This window comes from Callorhinus ursinus, unplaced genomic scaffold, assembly GCF_003265705.2.
Source record: "Callorhinus ursinus isolate GAN/ISIS: 27379988/994484 unplaced genomic scaffold, GSC_fseal_2.0 scaffold59, whole genome shotgun sequence".
NCBI classification, from domain to species: Eukaryota; Metazoa; Chordata; class Mammalia; order Carnivora; family Otariidae; genus Callorhinus; species Callorhinus ursinus.
This window is the reverse complement of record NW_027397121.1, coordinates 5,052,014-5,069,405: the sequence shown is the minus strand read 5'-3', so window position 1 is coordinate 5,069,405 and position 17,392 is coordinate 5,052,014. Positions and strand designations below refer to the sequence as shown.

The following is a 17,392-nucleotide window of genomic DNA, read 5'->3' as shown; positions in this document are numbered from 1 at the left end:
TTACAGTTGACATTTAATGGGCTCCGCATACTGGGTACTGTTTCAAGTATTTAAGCCTCACAAACAATCCCATGAGGCAGACATTATTATTCCCATTTTACAGGTGGGGAAAGTCAAGTACGAAGAGAGCACAAAGCTAAGTGGCTGAACTGGTTATGAATCCTGGCAGTCTGGCGAGAGCCCACAATCTCCTTCACTAAAGTAAATTGCACTTACCATGATGGCAATACCAGCTTTGAATGTAGAAAGCCAGTGCACTTGACAGAGGTGTGCACTCGGGCAACCCAGGTCTTTTTGCCTTGGTGAGGACAGGTAAGAAACTTGGAGGCTGTGTGTATATGGAATCTCAGACTTCTCTCTAGTCAGTGATTCCAGATCTTTGAATTTGACAGAAGAAACAAAGCAAGAAAACAAAAGCCACGTTCCTACAAAGTTGCAGCTTTAATTTATGCACCATAAGAACACTCAGAACACAACTATCATCTATTAGCACCATCATTTCATAAAAGCAAATGCATTTTAATTCTCAAAATAAGAAAGACCTCATCTAAATCAGAAGCAGTCATTCCCGAGAAGGGACAGTCATTGACTTCACACCAACAAGTGGACTTCCCTCTGTGTGTTTTCCACTGTGCTGTGGACTAATGAAATATCACTCTGGGGATGGCCTCGGCCTCTTCATCCCTCTGCATCACTTGAGAGCAGAACCAAAAGAAGTGGGCTTTAGGTGTAGCAGGAAGGAGTTAGGTTAAAGCCAAGAAGGAACACTCCTTCTTTGGAAGCTTTTAAAGAACAGGTGAGCACTGCATTTGCTTAGGAAACGAGGGTTGCAGAATCAAGTCCATGGACTGGAGAGGTCAGCAGCTGTGGTTCCTACCCCAGGGAAGGGCGGGAACCTTGTTCTGAAGGATCCATCCTCAGATCCACTAGGGTAGCCTTGGAACCTAAAGCAGTCCTATCAGGCAGCCATTTCCTGCCTGGAGTTCACGGGGCATGACAGGTGGTTCTATGGCAGCAGGAGGCCTCCATGGCCTCTGTTACCCCTCCTTGCAGAGTCCATGTAGTCACCCACCTTGGGACTGGGTAGAGTGCTACAAATGAGCTTGAGGAGGGCCAAGGACAGTAGATAGGAAAGGAAAAGAACAGCCACCTGAGAGTGTTGCCTACAGCCTGGGGTGTGATGGGTGAAGGCTCTGAGCAGTCAGGCCTGGCTGGCTGCAGCAGCCTTGAGGATGCTATTTCCCCATCTCTCCGCCTCCTTCAAGCCCAGGTGTAGCCCATGACCTAGAACCTTCCAACAGGAGCTCAAAGCCAGGCAGGTGAAGATCTATTCTGGTACAACGATGCTCCATGCTGGCTCTGGGCCTGAGCCTGGCTCAGGGCCTGTCACCTCCCTGTTCTGTATGAGGAGGCGAGGCACAGGTATGGGGCCAAGTGGGGAAGGGGAGAAAGAAGGGTCCGCTCTCACCTGCCCCATCCTACTGGGGGAGACCAAGTCCTCCAAAGCTGGACTCTCATGTTTCTGGGATGGTGGCATTTTCTGACTCCACAGGAGGCCTTCAGGCCTCATCTAATCCTGTAGGGATGGGGTGGGGCGGGGTGCCGGGCACTGGGGTGCGGGGCACTGGACTGTGGTACTCCCAGATTTAGGCCCCCATCATGTAAAGGCATACATCTACCCAAATTGTAATCCTGGAGTTATAGAATGGTAAATGTGGATCCCCCCCAGGTTGCAAACAGTCACAGATTGTGACCCAGGCAAGGGCAGTCCCTCCTCCAGGGTCACACTGGTTAAATGGGCCTGGAGCCCCCATAACCAGATTCCTCAAGTCCTCAAAGAATGACAGAAGTCATGATTTGGGCACCTACTAAGTGCAAGACTCTACCGGTTGTTGGAGATGCAGAGAGAGCTGCCTTCAAGAGCTTCTGGCCAGACAGGTAGAACTTACCCACTACAGGGGAACTACAGTTTCTGGAAGATGATGGGTTTGCCTGAGGATGGCAAGACTTCATAAAGTGCTCCCCTTGATGGACGGCGGCCCTGCCTGCAGAAACACCCCGAGGCCCAGCAGTGAATCTGTGGTGAAGAAATCAAAGATGGGAGGCCAGAGAGTGAGAGAATGATGTTGCCAATGGGCACATCCCAAACACCCCTCCCAGAAACTTCCAAAGGAACGAGCCCAGAAATCGGGCCTCTGCTGCCCTCTAATGGAGGAAATCAGCCTTTAGAGCTGCCTGCTGGGGCCCAACCAACCTGGCTTCCCTAAAGAAAAGGGGATGGGAAGGACCTTCCTGCCCCACCCCCAGACTTTTTATTCCCATAGTCTTGAGCTTCATTTCCGACAGCCTCTGAAGCTGAAACTTCCCTTCCCAGCACTCCTGGCTGCCCCATTTCCTGATCACCGCCCTCCATCCCGTTTCCCCAGTTTCCTTTGTTGCCCAGGTTCTGATTCTGGTATCTTGGTTCCTGGCCCTGCCAGAGTTCTGGTTCCAGAAGGCCCTTGCCAGGTGCCTTGGGCCTAGCTCCCACCCGGGCGCAAGGCCACACTGAAGACATGGGTATGAGCATCCCCCAGTACCTGGGGCAAATGGACATCCGAAAAGGTGTAGTGGGCTTGGCCACAGGTGCTGGGTTCATCTACCTGCTCTACAAGGCCATCAGGGCTGGTATCAAATGCCAGCCGCCCCTCTACACTGCCTCACCCATCTGCATCGCCCGTGAGTGTACGGGCCCTGGGGAGAGGGCTCTGCCCCAGGAGGCACCTGCTCCCGAGGCCTCCAGTGTGGGAGGGCCCAAAGGTGACTCCTCCAAGTTCCTCTGTCCTTTCTTCCTCTTCTCCATCTTTCTCAAACCCACCATAGAGATGCTAGCTCAGAGTCCCCAGGGAGTAGATGGCACTCAAGTGGATCCTCAGGACTCATTTGGCAGGTCTCCAGATTCTGCCTTCACTCTAGCTCCCAGGATGCTCCTGCTTGGAAGCTTGGCATTAGCAGTTCTCCCCTAAGGGAAAATTGGGCCACCTGCATGCCCAGAGCCTCCACTAGTCCATACGACAACTTTGTGCAAAGTAGAAAAAGGCACCCTTCTGCAAGACGTGTTATTGCCGTCCGTTGGGATATCACTGCCATGTACTGATTATGACAAAATAGGAGACATGACTGCCGTGGGCCAGAAAATTGTTATAGTAAATATTCAAAACTAGGACACTTATGATCTGAATGACACCTCATTAGACATAGCACCTCTCCTGCCACACACACGGTTCAGCTGTACTTGGTGGTCCTGCACAGAGCAAGAAGGCCTCTTCAGAAAAGGCAAGGCAGCCTTGTCCCCAGGTCCCTCTCTCTCCCCCACTTCCCAACCCCATTCTTTGATCACTTCTGAGTCCAGAACCTGAACTGGGCTGGGGTGGCTGTCTAGGCCTGGCAGTCGAGCGAGAGCGGCACGGGCGGGACTCGGGTGAGCTCCGGAGGCTCCTCAACTCTTTGGAGTACAAACAGGATGAGTACGCCAAGAGCATGATCCTGCACAGTATCACGCGCTGTGTGTACTTGCTGGAGGCCGAGGTGAGGGAAAGACAGCAGGAGGTCCCTCCCAGCCAGCCCAACCCCTGGGGCTACACCTGATCCTTACTCCCTTGGCTGGCCAGACCCTGTCCCGGGACCTATTTCTCTGGCTGATGGCGGGAGGGCTGGTGCTGAGGGGTCTTGGTGATGTGGGGGGCAGTGGGTCCAGGACACCCGCTTCTCCTGCCTCTTCCATCTCTCCTGGCCCACTCTAGGCCTCTTCTTGTACTACTGATGACATCAGCTTAGTGGGCTCCATGCTGGATGACAAGGACAACAGTGTCAAAATCCAAGCTCTGAACACACTTAAAGCTTTCTCTGGCATCAGAAAATTCAGGCTTAAAATCCAGGTGAGCCCAGAGGCGAGTGGTGGGGTAGAGCGCACAGGATGTCCGTAGTCCATGGGTTCTTTAATGGGCATAGGATAAATGGTCGTGTTCCAGAAGTTGTTTGGGTCTGTGTTTGTAATCCAGAAATATGCTTTTCTTTTTTTTTTTTTAAAGATTTTATTTATTTGAGAGAGAGAATGAGATAGAGCGAGCATGAGAGGGGGGAGGGGGAGGGCCAGAGGGAGAAGCAGACTCCCCGCTGAGCAGGGAGCCTGATGCGGGACTCGATCCCGGGACTCCAGGATCATGACCTGAGCCGAAAGCAGTTGCTTACCCAACTGAGCCACCCAGGTGCCCCTAGAAATATGCTTTTCCTTGTAATTAAGTGAGACCCTCCTCAAGGGTCATAAATCTTTGAATCTCAGGCCGAAACTGAACTGGGGTGCTAGGAGTATCTCTGAGCCCCAAACAGCAGAAAGCACTGGGGTTCTTTCTGATATCAACTCATTCTACAACACCAATGGGGGTGTCCTACAGTTCAACTCAATTCTGACACTGTCTACCTAGGGTTAGTGCAGGTCCCACAGGTAAAGGACAAAGGACAGTCCCACAGACTGCCCCCCCACCACTTCCCATGCCAGTCACAAGTGCCAGTACATTTGGCTATAAATTTGGACTTCCTCCTCCGGTTTGGTAATTCACTAGAATGACTCACAGAACTCAGGAAAACACTTTACTTACACTTACCAGTTTATTATGAAATATACAACTGAGGAGCAGTCAAATGGAAGAGTCATGTAGGGCAAAGTATGGGGACAAGGGTGCAAAGCTTCTGGGCCTTCTCTAGGCAAGCCACTCTGTTAGCACCTTGATGTGTTCACCAACCCAGAAGTTTGCTGAGCCCTGTCATTTAGGGGTATTTATGGAGGTTTCATTATGTAGGCATGATTGATTAATCATTGGCCTTTGGTGAGTGAACTCAATCTCTAACCCCTCCCTTCCTTCTTCAACCCTCTAATCATGGCTTGGCCTTTCCGGCCTTTAGCGCCCCCATCCGGAAGCTGTCTACCATCCACCAAGAGTCACCTAATCAGCATAAGCTCTGGGGCAACTGAGAGGAGCTTATTATGAATAACAAAGGGCCCTTCTATCAGGCAATTGCAAGGATTTTTTAAAAAGATTTTATTTTAGAGAGAGAGAGACAGCACACAGGAGGGGCAGTGGGAAGGAGAGGCAGAAAATCTCAAGCGGACTCTTGTGCTGAGCTCCTAAACTCCTGAGATGGGACCTGAGCCGAAACCAAGTTGGATGCCCAAACGACTATGCCACCCAGGCACCCAACAAATGCATGGATTTTAGGAGCTCTGTGCCTAGAACCAGGGACGAGGATCAGATATACCACCCCCTGTGCTGTGTTGGTCTGATACTTGGTGGCTGGGCCACAGATGCCTTCACTACCACCATGTAGAGAAAATACAAGCCACGAAATGTTCCCAGCCTTACCTGTTTCCACACCCATCCTTCCGTGCTAATGCTATGAAAACATGGTTTTCTTCCTGTCTAGGGTCAATGTTAGTCTCAGTCCTGGATCCCATCCCCTTCTTTAATGGCCTCTCTCCTTAATTAGCGTCTTTGTCTGATATGGACTTCCCCCCACTCCTTCCCATTAGTATTCAACATGCTCTAATCCTTCCAATCTTAAAAAAGAACCCCCTTCCTTCCTTGACTTCCAAATTTCTCTCTAGCAAATGGTCTCTCCTGAATTAAAAATAAGTAAAATATTGAAAACTTACATTTTATATGTGTACAGTGGAAAGAACTATAAAACAAAATGCATGGCTGAGAAATAGAATGTGATCAACAAGTTAGATGCTCCCGATGCCCCTCCCCAATCCCAAACTCTCCCCCAAACAGAGGCAATTATTTCCTGCATGTTGTGCATCAATTCCTTGATTTTCTGTATAGTTTTGCCATATATTCAGGTATCATATTCCAGCAAGACAAGGCAGATAATAAATGAATGGGCAAAATGTAGTTTGGGATGTTTTTAAGCTCCGTATACCTGGAAGTATGCAGTTTGTATTCTGTGGTTTGCCTTCCCCCACCCCGCCCCGCAACATTGAAAGATTCACCTTTATTGGTGTGGATAGCTCTGTTTCCTTATTTTCCACCGTTGTATAGTATTCTACTTCATGAATATCCTGCAATTTTATTTATCCATTTGCCCATGGGTAGGCCCTGAAATTGTTTCCACATTGTGCCATGAGTGTTCTTGTATACATCTCCCTTGAGGATATAGGAGACTCTCTAGGATCTGTATGCAGGAGTAGAATGGCTGGGTGAAAATGTATGCCCAACTTCTCAAGAAGGATTGTATCAATTTACACGCTCTACGGGCTCTGCATGAGTGTTCCCGTTGCATTATATTTCCTCCCCCAAACTTGGTATTTTCACACTTTGATTTTTTTGCATTAAGCTTTTTTGGAGAGGGGCACATGGCTGGCTCAGTCAGTAAAGCATGTGACTCTTGATCTCGGGGTCATGAGTTCAAGCCCCATGTTGAGTGTGAAGCCTACTTAAAAATAGAAAGGAAAAAAAAAACTTTTTTTGGGGAAAAAGTCTCTAGGTCTCCACTTGCTGGCCATCTCTACTTTATCGCTTAAGTCTCTGAGTTTCCATAAGTCTGTAATTCTCAAACATATCAGAATTGCCTGCAGAGCTGGTTAAAAGTGAAGATTTCAGGGCCCCACACCTAGACAGTCTAGTTCAGCAGGGGAGCTATGTTTTTCACAAGCCTCCCAGCAGACTCTGATGCAGCTGGCCTGGGCAATACTTTCCCCAGGGTGTCCTGGGGACCTGATCCCTGTTCTCTCTCTGGGTAAAAGCAGCCACTCACTGGCCTCAGTTTTCATCTAGATGTGTTTTCCTGCATCTCTGTCCATAGCCTGGGAACTCCCCCAACCCCAGGGCCAGTTGCCCCACTTAGACTTCCTAGAGGCCCTCTAACCCAGCATGTCAAAAATGGACCTACCTTGCCCCCAATTCTCTAAGTCAGACCACTCTGTCCAAAGGGATCTGATCCCATCAACCCCTTGCTTGGTATTCCTCAGGGCTCTCAACATAAAGAGCATGATCCTCCACCTCCTTGCCCCAGCCCTAGCCATTCACACTGTATGTTTCATGCTCTCCCACTCCCCGGCCCTTGCACCTGCTGTTCCCTCTGCCTGAAACACCACCCAGACTAACTCTAGAGAAAAATGAAGTCCGGCCACAAGGAAGCTGGTATGGGGCGGGTGGTACAGTTTCAAAAGAGAAAATCTGGGACTTAGAGCTTGATGAAGAGTTCTTAGAAATAACACCAAAAGCATGATCTGTAAGAGAAAAAATGGATACATTGGACTTCATCAAAACTAAAGACATGCCTAGTGGAGGAACCTCTTAAGAGGATGAAAAGACAAGCTGCAGACAGGGAGAAAACATTTGCAGAGCACATATGTGACAAAGGACTCCTATCTGTATCATATAAAGAGCTCTCAAGCCTCAATATTTTTAAAAATCCAATTAGGAAATGGGCAAAAAACATAGAGATACAGCACTGAAGAAGATCTAAGAGTTGCATATAATCCCATGAAAAGATGTTTAACATCAGTAGAGATTAGGGAAATGCAAATTACCACCACAGTGAGACAGCACTATACTCCTATTAAATAGTCCAAACTCAAAATTTGTGACAATACCAAATGCTGGTGAAGATAGAAATGGGCTCTCTCGTATGTTGCTGGTGGGAATATAAAATGGTACAGCACCTACTCCAGAAAATAGTTTGGCTATTTCTTTTAAAAATGAACTATCAGGATGCCTGGGTGGCTCAGTCAGTTGAGCATCCAACTCTTGATCTCAGGTCTCGTCTTGATCTTAGGGTCATGAGTTCAGGCCCCTGGATTGGGCTCCATATGGACCCTGCTTAAATAAAAAATGAAGGATACATTTATCATACAACTCAGCAGTTGCACTCTGAAGCATTTATCCTAGAGAAATGAAAACATGTCTGCACAAAAGCCTGTATGCAATTATTTGTAGCCATTTCACTTGTACTAGTCAAAAACTGGAAACAACCAAAATGTCTCTCAATAGATAAATGGTTAAACTGTGCTAATCCATACCATGGAACCCTCTTCAGAAATAAAGGGGAAAAGGGGCGCCTGGGTGGCTCAGTCGTTAAGCGTCTGCCTTCGGCTCAGGTCATGATCCCAGGGTCCTGGGATCGAGCCCCACGTCGGGCTCCCTGCTCTGCAGAAAGCCTGCTTCTCCCTCTCCCACTCCCCTTGCTTGTGTTCACTCTCTCGCTGTGTCTTTCTCTGTCAAATAAATAAGTAAAATCTTTAAAAAAAAAAAAAGAAAGGGGAATGAACTATTGATACAACAACTTGGATCTCAAGGGCATTCTACTGAGTGAAAAACCAATCTCAGAAGGTCGCAAAGTAGGACTCAACATGTAACATTCTCAAAGTGACAAGAATATAGAGATGGAAAACAGATGAGTGGTTACCAGTCATGAGGGCCGGTTTTGGTGAGGGGGGGAAATGTGACTATAATGGAGTCCCATGAGGGAGATCTCTGTGGTGAGGGGACAACTCTGATGGAATAGTCTGTTGATAGCAGTGATGGTTACATGAATCCACATATGTGACAAAATGACAAAGACTGTGCACACACCTGTACCAATACTAATTTCCTAGTGTTGATACTGCATATAATTACATAAGGTTAACCATTGAGGGAATCTGGGTGAAGCGCCCACAGGATGTCTCTGGGCTATTTTTGCAACTTCCTGAGAACTTATAATTATTCGAAAATAAAAAGTGTGTTGCCTGTGACAGTGCTGTGGAGAAGAATGAAATAAAGATGGAGGATAAGGAAGGCTGGGTGGGGAGTGGCTGCCATCTTAAAAAAGGGAGTGGTTGGGGAAGGCCTTACTGGGAAGGTGACATTAAAGTAAAATCTTGAAGGAGGTAAGAGAGTGAGCTATGACTATCTGGAGGGAGAGCATTCTAAGTAGAGAAAACAGCCTGTGCAAAAACAAGATAAGTGTGTACTTGGCATGCTCAAAGAATGACTAAGAGACCATTGTGATGTGAACCGTGGGAGCAAAAAAGAGAATAGGAGATGAGATCAAAGAAATTGTGAGGGGAGAGCGGCAGAGCAGATTGGACCTTGTAAGCCACTGTAAGGACTTTAGCTCTTACCCTGAATGAGCTAGGGACTTGAGCAGAAGAGTGACATGTCTAACATGTCTGCTGTTCTGAAAATGGGTGCAGGGGGGAGGATGGAATCAGGGAGACAGGAGGCTATTGCAGAAGTCCAGGTGAGAACTGATGGTGGTTTGGAACAGGGTGGTAGGAACAGCTTGACTGTTGACAGATTTTGAAGGTAGAGCTAACGGGATTTTCCCGAAGCACTAGAAAAGCAGTGTGAGGAGAAACAAAGTAGTTAAAGAGGACCACAGATTTTTGACCTGAGTAGTGGGAAGGGAGGTGTGACCAAAAGCAGAGACAGGGAAGGTGGTGAGAGAAACAGGTTTGGGGGCTGGGTATGTGTTAACTCTGAGAGGTCTAGCAAGCATTCTGGGAAGGGGCGCCTGGCTGGTTCAGTGTAGCATGCAACTCTTGATCTCGGAGTTGTGTGTTTGAGCCCCACATTGAGTATAGAGATTACATAAATATAAAATCTTTAAAAAAAGAAAAAAGCATTATGGGAAGAAGTGGATTTGGCACCGGAATATATGAGTTTGGAGTTTTCCCAGAGAGGTCTGGGCTAGGGACAGAAATTTGAAAGGCCTCAGCATCAACAGTATTTAACACTGAGTCTGGATAATATCACTAAGGGAGTGAGGAAGATAGAGAAGAAAAGGTTGGGCAGAAGAACCAGGAAAGAAGTCTGTGGAAGAGAAGCCAGGTGCAGAAAGGAGGCAGGCGTGGCCAACTAGGTCAAGTAATGTTGAGAGTGTAAATTCAAGGGAGTTGTCTACTGGGTTTGGGCTTGGGCATCATAGGTAGGGGGAGGGAAGAGTGAACTCAGAGGCTGGGATAGTGTTGGGGATCACCACATAAAAGCAGACCCTTCTCGCCCTACCCCCTCTACCTCCCAGGAACACACCATCAAGGTACTGGAACTGATCTCCACCATCTGGGATTCGGAACTGCATGTTGCCGGCCTCAGACTCCTCAACAGCCTCCCACTGCCTGACTATGTACATCCACAGCTGCGACGGGTGATGCCTGCCTTGATGGAGATCCTGCAGTCAGAATATATCCTGGCACAGGTGCCTAAGGACCATGGCCCAGGCCCTGCCCCTCCTACCAGCGCTGGCACAGCACCTAGAGGGAGGAGCAGAGATTTGTGCCTTCCCTGCTCAGGCCCACATTTACCTGCCTTCTCATGCTTTACTCTTCTTTTTATTTAGGTGCAAGCCACACGATTGCTGAGCTACCTAGCACAGAAGAACGACCTTCTGTATGATATTCTAAACTGCCAGGTGAGAAAGGAACTGAAGAAGGATTAATGGATACCAACTCAGATACTGGGGAAGGAAGAATCATGGATTCCCCAGACAGACTTAGTCCTAACAAGATTGTCTTGTTTCTCTTCCTGCCTTTGTACTAGATATATTGAAAACTATCCCCTCTTCGATTCTCCCAATAGAATGAGAATTCATTTTATTGAGGGGGGGATTCTCCTTTAAGGGGATCTGAACTCTGAGAGCCAGGAATCCAGGTGACAAAACAAAAGTAAATGTAGGTATTTTCATATTAGAGAAAAATTACTTATAACAAAAACCATTATTAGGAATAGACAGGGTCACTACATAATAACAGTTCAGAAGGATAAAGGATCTCTAAACTTCTATGAACCTAATAACATAACCTCAAAATTTATATGGCAAAACTTTTTTTTTTAAGATTTTATTTATTTGACAGAGCACAAGCCGAGGGAGAGAGAGGGAGAAGCAGGCTCCCTGCTGAGCAAGGAGCCCAATGTGGGACTCGATCCCAGGATCCTGGGATCATGACCTGAGCCAAAGGCAGCCGCTTAACCGACTGAGCCATCCAGGCATCCCTATATGGCAAAACTTGATAGAATGACAAGGAAATTTTTTTCTTTTTTTTTCAGTTTTAGTGAGGTATAATGAAGAGACAAAATTGTAAAATATTTAAAATGTACATCGTGGTGATTTGATATATATATATACATATATATATATATATATATATATAGTGAAAGGATTCTCACCATTTAGTTGATTAACACATCTATCACTTCACATATTTATCTTTTTGTGTGTGAGAATATTTTAGTTTCTACTCTCAGCAAATGTCAGCTATCTAATACAGTGTTATTAACTTTAATCACTATGTTTTACATTAGATCTTCAGACTTTATTCATCTTTTTTTTTTTTTAAGGGAGACACAAGCGGCAGGGGGAGGAGTAGAGGGAGAGAGAGAATCTCAAGCAGGCTCCACAGCCAGCATGGCTCCCAACACAGGACTCGATCTCAGGACACTGAGATCATGACCTGAACCAAAATCAAGAGTCAGACGCTCAACCGACTGAGCCACCCAGGCATCCCCACACCTTGTTCGATTTATAGCTAAAAGTTTATACCCTTGTACCAAAGTCTCCCTATTTCTTCTATACTCCCAGCCCCTAGCAACCACTTTCCTACTCTGTTTCTGAGTTTGACTTTTTTTTTTTTTTTAGTTTCCACCAATAAGTGATACCATGCAGTATTTGCCTTTCTCTGTCTGGCTTATCTCACTTAGCATAATGTCCTCAAAGTTCATCCATATTGTCACAAATGACAGGATTTCCTTCTTTCTCATGGGTGAATAATTATAAGGAAAAATTGACACATCTACCATCACAATGGAAGATTTGGGAGATGTATTTTTTCAGCAATTAATAGATAAAAACCTAAAACCAGTAAGGGTATATTTACTGTGAATAATATAAATAAGCCTGAGCCATTAGACACATCTAGAACACTTTACAATTCGTTAAGTGTATATTCCTCTCAAGCACACAAAATATTTATAAAAATCAGCCACATGCTAAGCTTTAATGTTTGACTCAACCAATTTCCCAGAATCAATATGATGATCCTGTCTCTCATGTTTTATGACCACAGTGCAATTATGTTAGAGAATGATAATGAAAGGAAAACTAAAAAATTCCTATACAGTTGAATCTGAAACTTAGGTGTACTGGGGAGTTGCGGCAATAGGAAGATGGAAGAAGAACCTCAGAACTTGTCTTGGATTTCTTTGTCATTGTCGCTCTATTCCCATCACAGGTGCACTCCAACTTCCTGAACCTGTTTCAGTCCACCCAACCAGGGAGTCTGCTGTTCGAGGTACTGGTGTTTGCTGAGCGGCTAAGTGAGGGCCAGAATTCACCCCACTACCGTGTCGTGAAGTGGCATTACAATGAACAATCTCTTCATGAAGCTCTCTTTGGGGATGAGTCCCGACTGGCAGACCGGCTGCTCGCCCTGGTCATCCACCCTGAGGAGGAGGTTCAGATCCAGGCCTGCAAGGTCATAGTCAGCCTGCAGTGCTCCCAGGATGTGGGAGTCCAGCCCTCCTCCTGCCGGCCCAGTTATTCCTACTTTAATAGTGGGGAATAAAATTAAGGAGAGCCAATAAATGACTATGGGAGAAAAGCTTGAAGCAGTTTCTGTCTAGGGTCTTCAAGGGGCTGGGTGTAGATTTTATCCAGCATAATCCCTACCCAGAGCATGGTGAAGTATGGGCGCATCTCCCAAAACACATCCCCACTTCCCTGTTTTTGGGGACAGATTGCCTTCTCCTCTTGCTCTTTTTCAAATTTGAGTGTGGAGCCAATGCTTTCAGGGAGTTTCAGAGAGAAGGCATGTTTGGGAACTGAGACCAAAGATAATCAACAGGAGATGGTATTGCATTGGATTCCTCAGGACGAGCTAGGCTGTGCCACAGTAACAAATAACCTCCAAATCTTACTGGTAAAAAATGACAAGGTTATTTCTTTATCATAGCCCCTAGCAGGTCAGCTGGGGGTGGGGGGACAGGTGTCTTTTCCAAATCATCTTCTCTCAGTGCCCAAGGCTGAGAGTGGCTCTTATTGTGTATCCTTAACTCCTAGAGAAGGAACAGGGAATGTGGCAGTGATCCCTGGCTCTTAAAAGTTACACCAGAAATGAAGCTCACTACTTCTGCTCACATTTCACTAGCCAAAGGGGGTAGGGAAGATGAGTCTTACCATGTGTCCAAGGAAGAACTGAAAGTATTTGGTGACAGCATTAATGACAGAGACTGCAGGCATACTGGAAGAGAGAGCTTTGGAATAAGACTGTCAGGTTCAAATCCCAGCTCTGTCACTTACTAGCTGTGTGACCTTGGGCAAGCCATTAACCCTATTTGGGCCTCAGTGCTCCCTTCACCTGTAAAATTAATATAATAATAGTACTTATGTCATGAGGCTGTTGGGAGGATTATATGGGGATTATAGGAATTAATGAATGTAAGATGCAGTGTTCTGCGTGCAAAGATCAAAGACTGAGAGAGTGAAAGATTAACACTGGAGAGGTCCTTAGAGCACCAAGTCTGATGTTTCTCCAGTCTCTTTGGGTTACAGGCACTGGGGAGTCCCAGAACCCTCTATGAAGCACCCTGAAATGCCACTGGAACTTAGCTTTAGAAACCAGAGTGTCTCTGTGAGTAATATGAAACCATAACCGTGAAGTCTCCAGAAACAAGAAGACTGTCAAACAAAATATGGTCACCTATTTTCAGATTTTCCCAGTTTCACCTATTTTCATTGCATTTCCCACTTGTTCATTCATTGTGTTATCTGTGAGCCCTTGCTGGAAAACAAGCAATAGTGGTTGCTACTGGTTTAAGAAAACATTATGGAGAAAACCCTAAAATTGGAGCTGTTCCATCTGCTACTACTTGATTCGGGAGGAAGAACATGTTGGCCCAGCTCTGGAACCCTGTTGTTCTTCAGAGGCAGGATTTAAAAACCACAGTCTAGTCCAAGGCCAACCCTGGCATTTTGCTGAAGGAAAAAACAAACCCAAAGAGGGAAAGTGACTTGCTCAAGGTTACATGATTGGTCTGGGGCCGAAATAGGGTTAGAACCCCCTAGTCTTGGGCTTTTTGCTTTCCTATTCCTTGGCCTGGGCCCCATGGGAGTGGACCATAGATTCTAAGCCAGAATCTGTGGTAGGTGGGAAAGACAGTGCTTCTGGCTTTTAGGGGTCCATTTAGGACTGAACTACTTGAGGATATTTGTCCCCACTGAATTCCTGACCCAGGACTTCATCCCTTGGGTGGGTTGGGGGAGGGTTGTTGATGAGGGTAGGCTGAACAGAGAGCCAGCCTCATTACCATCTCCCAAAGTTTGACTTGTCACCCTGAGTAGACATCGCTTCCAGATCTGAATCGTCAGCCCTTGTCTCTCTCCTGAGTTCAGGCCTGAGGCTGTCCCTTCCTGCTTCTTGGATACACTGCAGTCACCGCAGTGGAACTTGTTAAAATCCAACATCATCCTATCTACCCCTCATCCAGCTCCCGTGTTCCCATGTCACCAGCTAAGTATTGGGCATCACCTTCAACTCACCACATCCAACCAGCCATCCCGAACATCCCACATCTCTCCAAGTTCTTCACTTTAAACTGCTGCTACCCTATTCCCTACATCAGGACTTTTGGGTATCATTTTCTACTTCTGTTCTCCATTTTCTCCAGCCCAACACATTCCAGGCTAATCTCAGAACCCCACATTGCATGATTCTCAAAAACATTCAGGGGTTTCCTACTGTCATGGTGAACTCCTTTTCAGCCCCAAAGCTAAGTCTCACGATCTGACAAGTATAATTGTCCTTACACCAAAAGTAGGTTGAGTTTTAGCTTCCAACACATGGTCACTGGCCCCCTTTTTTAACATGATAGCACCAAATGAATTAGCTTTGTATTTAAGGTCCTTCAGGATCTGGTCGTATTGCTTGCCATTAGCCTACCATATAAAATCCCTTCTCCAGCCAAACTGGAGTGAATTAGTAGTCCCTGCTGACCTAATCCTACCACGTGTGGTCTTGCCTCTAAGCTTTTGATACAGTGTTCCCCCTGGCTACAGTGCCCTTCTCTCTTTTCCACTGGGCTGTGGAAGCTGCTGCCCATTGGGCGCTGCTGGCCTCTATGTGCTGCAGAAGCCTGGTGCTCAAGACCTTGTGAGTGCTGCAGGAGCCTTATGCCGGAGAAGCCAAGTATACAGCCTGTGCTGGGTGCGGGAGAAGCTGCAAACGCTGCAGGAAGTGGAGGCACTCTGCTTACATGACTGCCCAAGGTGGGTAGTGCCAGGAGAAGCTGCTAGCTGCTGGTGCTGCTGGTCGCTCCAGGCACCGGGCACAGGTGAAGGTGCTTGCTCTGCAGGAACTTGCCAATTACACACAGTAGAACCAGGAAGCAAAAACCTTTTCCTCCTGCAATGTCCCTCCAGCTCTCTTCCTGTTAGCAATTTAAAAGAGCAGTAAGCATTTGTTGGCTCTCACAGGAATCCAGAAGCAATTAGCTGAGCGGTGCTGATTCGGTCAAGCTATGGTTGTTGTCAAACTTTTGCCCAGGGCTGCAGTTATCCAAAGGCTTGACTGGGGCTGGAGGATCCACTTTCAAGATGGCTCATTTATTTGGCTGACAAGTTGATGCTGGCTTTTGGCAGGAGGCCTCAGTTTCTGGCTTCCCCTAGAAGTGAATCATCCAAGAGAAAGCGGGGCAAAAGCTGCAATAATTTTTCTGACTTAACTTCAGAAGTCGTACATTATCACTCCACTACTTTCTATTCATTAGAAGTGATTCTCTGATAAAGCCCACATTTAAGGAAGGGAGAATTAGGCTCTTTTTTTACATTTAAATTTTTTTTAATCTTTTTTTTTTTTTTTTAAGTAGGCTCCATGCCCAATGTGGAGCCCAACATGGGGCTTGAACTCAAAACCCTGAGATCAAGACCTGAGCTGAGATCTAGAGTCAGACACCTAACTGACTGAGCCACCCAGGTGCCCCTAGGCTCTACCTTTTGAAGGGAAGAGTGGCAAAGAATTTGTGAGCATTTAAGAACATTTAAGAACCACCCCAGGTGGCATCGATCAACCAGGACTAATGGAATACCTACTGTGTGCTCAGCAGCTAGATACATCTGTCTCCCCCTACAGAGGTTCGCTTTCAAAGAAAAGAGAAATTTCATAGCTGCTAGTTGCCATCATATCTCTTCCCTCAGGCTTCCTCTCAGATGGTTAGCTTGTTTCTTTACCTTTTTTTACCTTCAGGCAATTACATTTCCAAGGAAATTTCCATCTTTTCCATTGATTCTGAGAAGGCTTTATAGAAGAGAGAGGCTTGCCTTGAATCTCTGAAGGGGAAAGGGGAGGAGAGGAAAGAGAGGGAGTTCTCCGGGGTGGGAAACCTTTGGCACTCGCTACAGCTTCTCTGCCGATGAGTAACAGATTTCAAAATGAATGAGCAAGAAGCAAACAAATAATAATAGAAAAACAGAAATGTGATTTCTTAAAATAGTTTATGTATTGTTGTTTGAGATGCAGTGGCCTAGATACATACAATAGAGTGAGAAGAGGGAAGGAAGGCAGAGAATTTTACCAAAAAGGCAACTAATTAGTTTCCCTCGGATGGGACTATGGTAGGGGCTGGCTTGCTGGTAGATGACAGTTAGCCAGCCAGACTGCTAATTACAAGACAAGGGAACTTCAGCTGTCCCCACAAGATGACTTCCAGCAGGATCTTGGCACAGGAAACCAGACTGGGGTCCCTGGCTTTGTCCTAAGGCTTAAAGCAGAGCCTCTCCTTCTCTCTCAACTTACATGTTACCACTAACTGCTCCCTGAGCTCCGAGCAATAAGAACTAAAGAGTTGCTGTTATGTGTGAAGAAACAAGAGAGAGGAGAGAGATTGATTTATCTTTTGTGAAATAGGAATCCTTTAATCATCAGCAAATATAACTTTTATATCTCTCCAATAATAATAGATGGCAAGTGTGGTAGACAGCCTCCTAAATGACCCCAGTGACCCCCACTTCCCAAATATGCCTTGTGTAATCTGCCTCCCCTTGAATGTGACCTGGACCTAGTGACTTGCTTCTAACCAGCAGAAGATGGCAAAGGAAGAGGCTTTTTTTTTAGAGATTTTATTAATTTATTTATTTGAGAGAGAGCGAACATGAACAGGGGGAGGGGCAAAGGGAGAGGGAGAAACAGACTCCCTGCTGAGCAGGGAGCCCGACTCAGGGCTCGATCCCAGGACCCTGGGATCATGACCTGAGCCAAAGGCAGACGCTTAACCGACTGAGCCACCCAGGTGCCCCGAGACTGTTAATTTTAAGATTAGATTACAAAAGACTATGACTTCCATCTTGCTTCCATTCTGTCTTGCCTTTCGCTTGCTCATGCTCA

The 17,392-nt window shown here is 46.4% G+C and overlaps 1 protein-coding gene across 9 annotated transcripts in view; it reads left to right on the top strand.

The window, feature by feature from the left end:
- Nucleotides 1-318: 318 nt before the first annotated feature.
- The window catches only part of ARMC12 (armadillo repeat containing 12), a 38,863-nt gene continuing 21,789 nt past the window's right edge, over nt 319-17,392 (top strand). For 4 of the 9 annotated variants that reach the window (XM_073884926.1, XM_073884928.1, XM_073884927.1 and 1 more), the window contains exons 1-6: nt 319-2,799; nt 3,422-3,567; nt 3,783-3,917; nt 10,045-10,218; nt 10,360-10,431; nt 12,248-12,307. In XM_073884926.1, the coding sequence (XP_073741027.1) occupies nt 2,556-2,799; nt 3,422-3,567; nt 3,783-3,917; nt 10,045-10,218; nt 10,360-10,431; nt 12,248-12,307 (831 nt within the window). In that variant the 5' untranslated portion in view covers nt 319-2,555. Of the gene's footprint in view, nt 2,800-3,421; nt 3,568-3,782; nt 3,918-10,044; nt 10,219-10,359; nt 10,432-12,247; nt 12,617-15,142; nt 17,389-17,392 lie in introns of those variants that run through there. The other 5 variants (XM_073884925.1, XM_025862271.2, XM_073884924.1 and 2 more) reach the window with 5 other exon arrangements.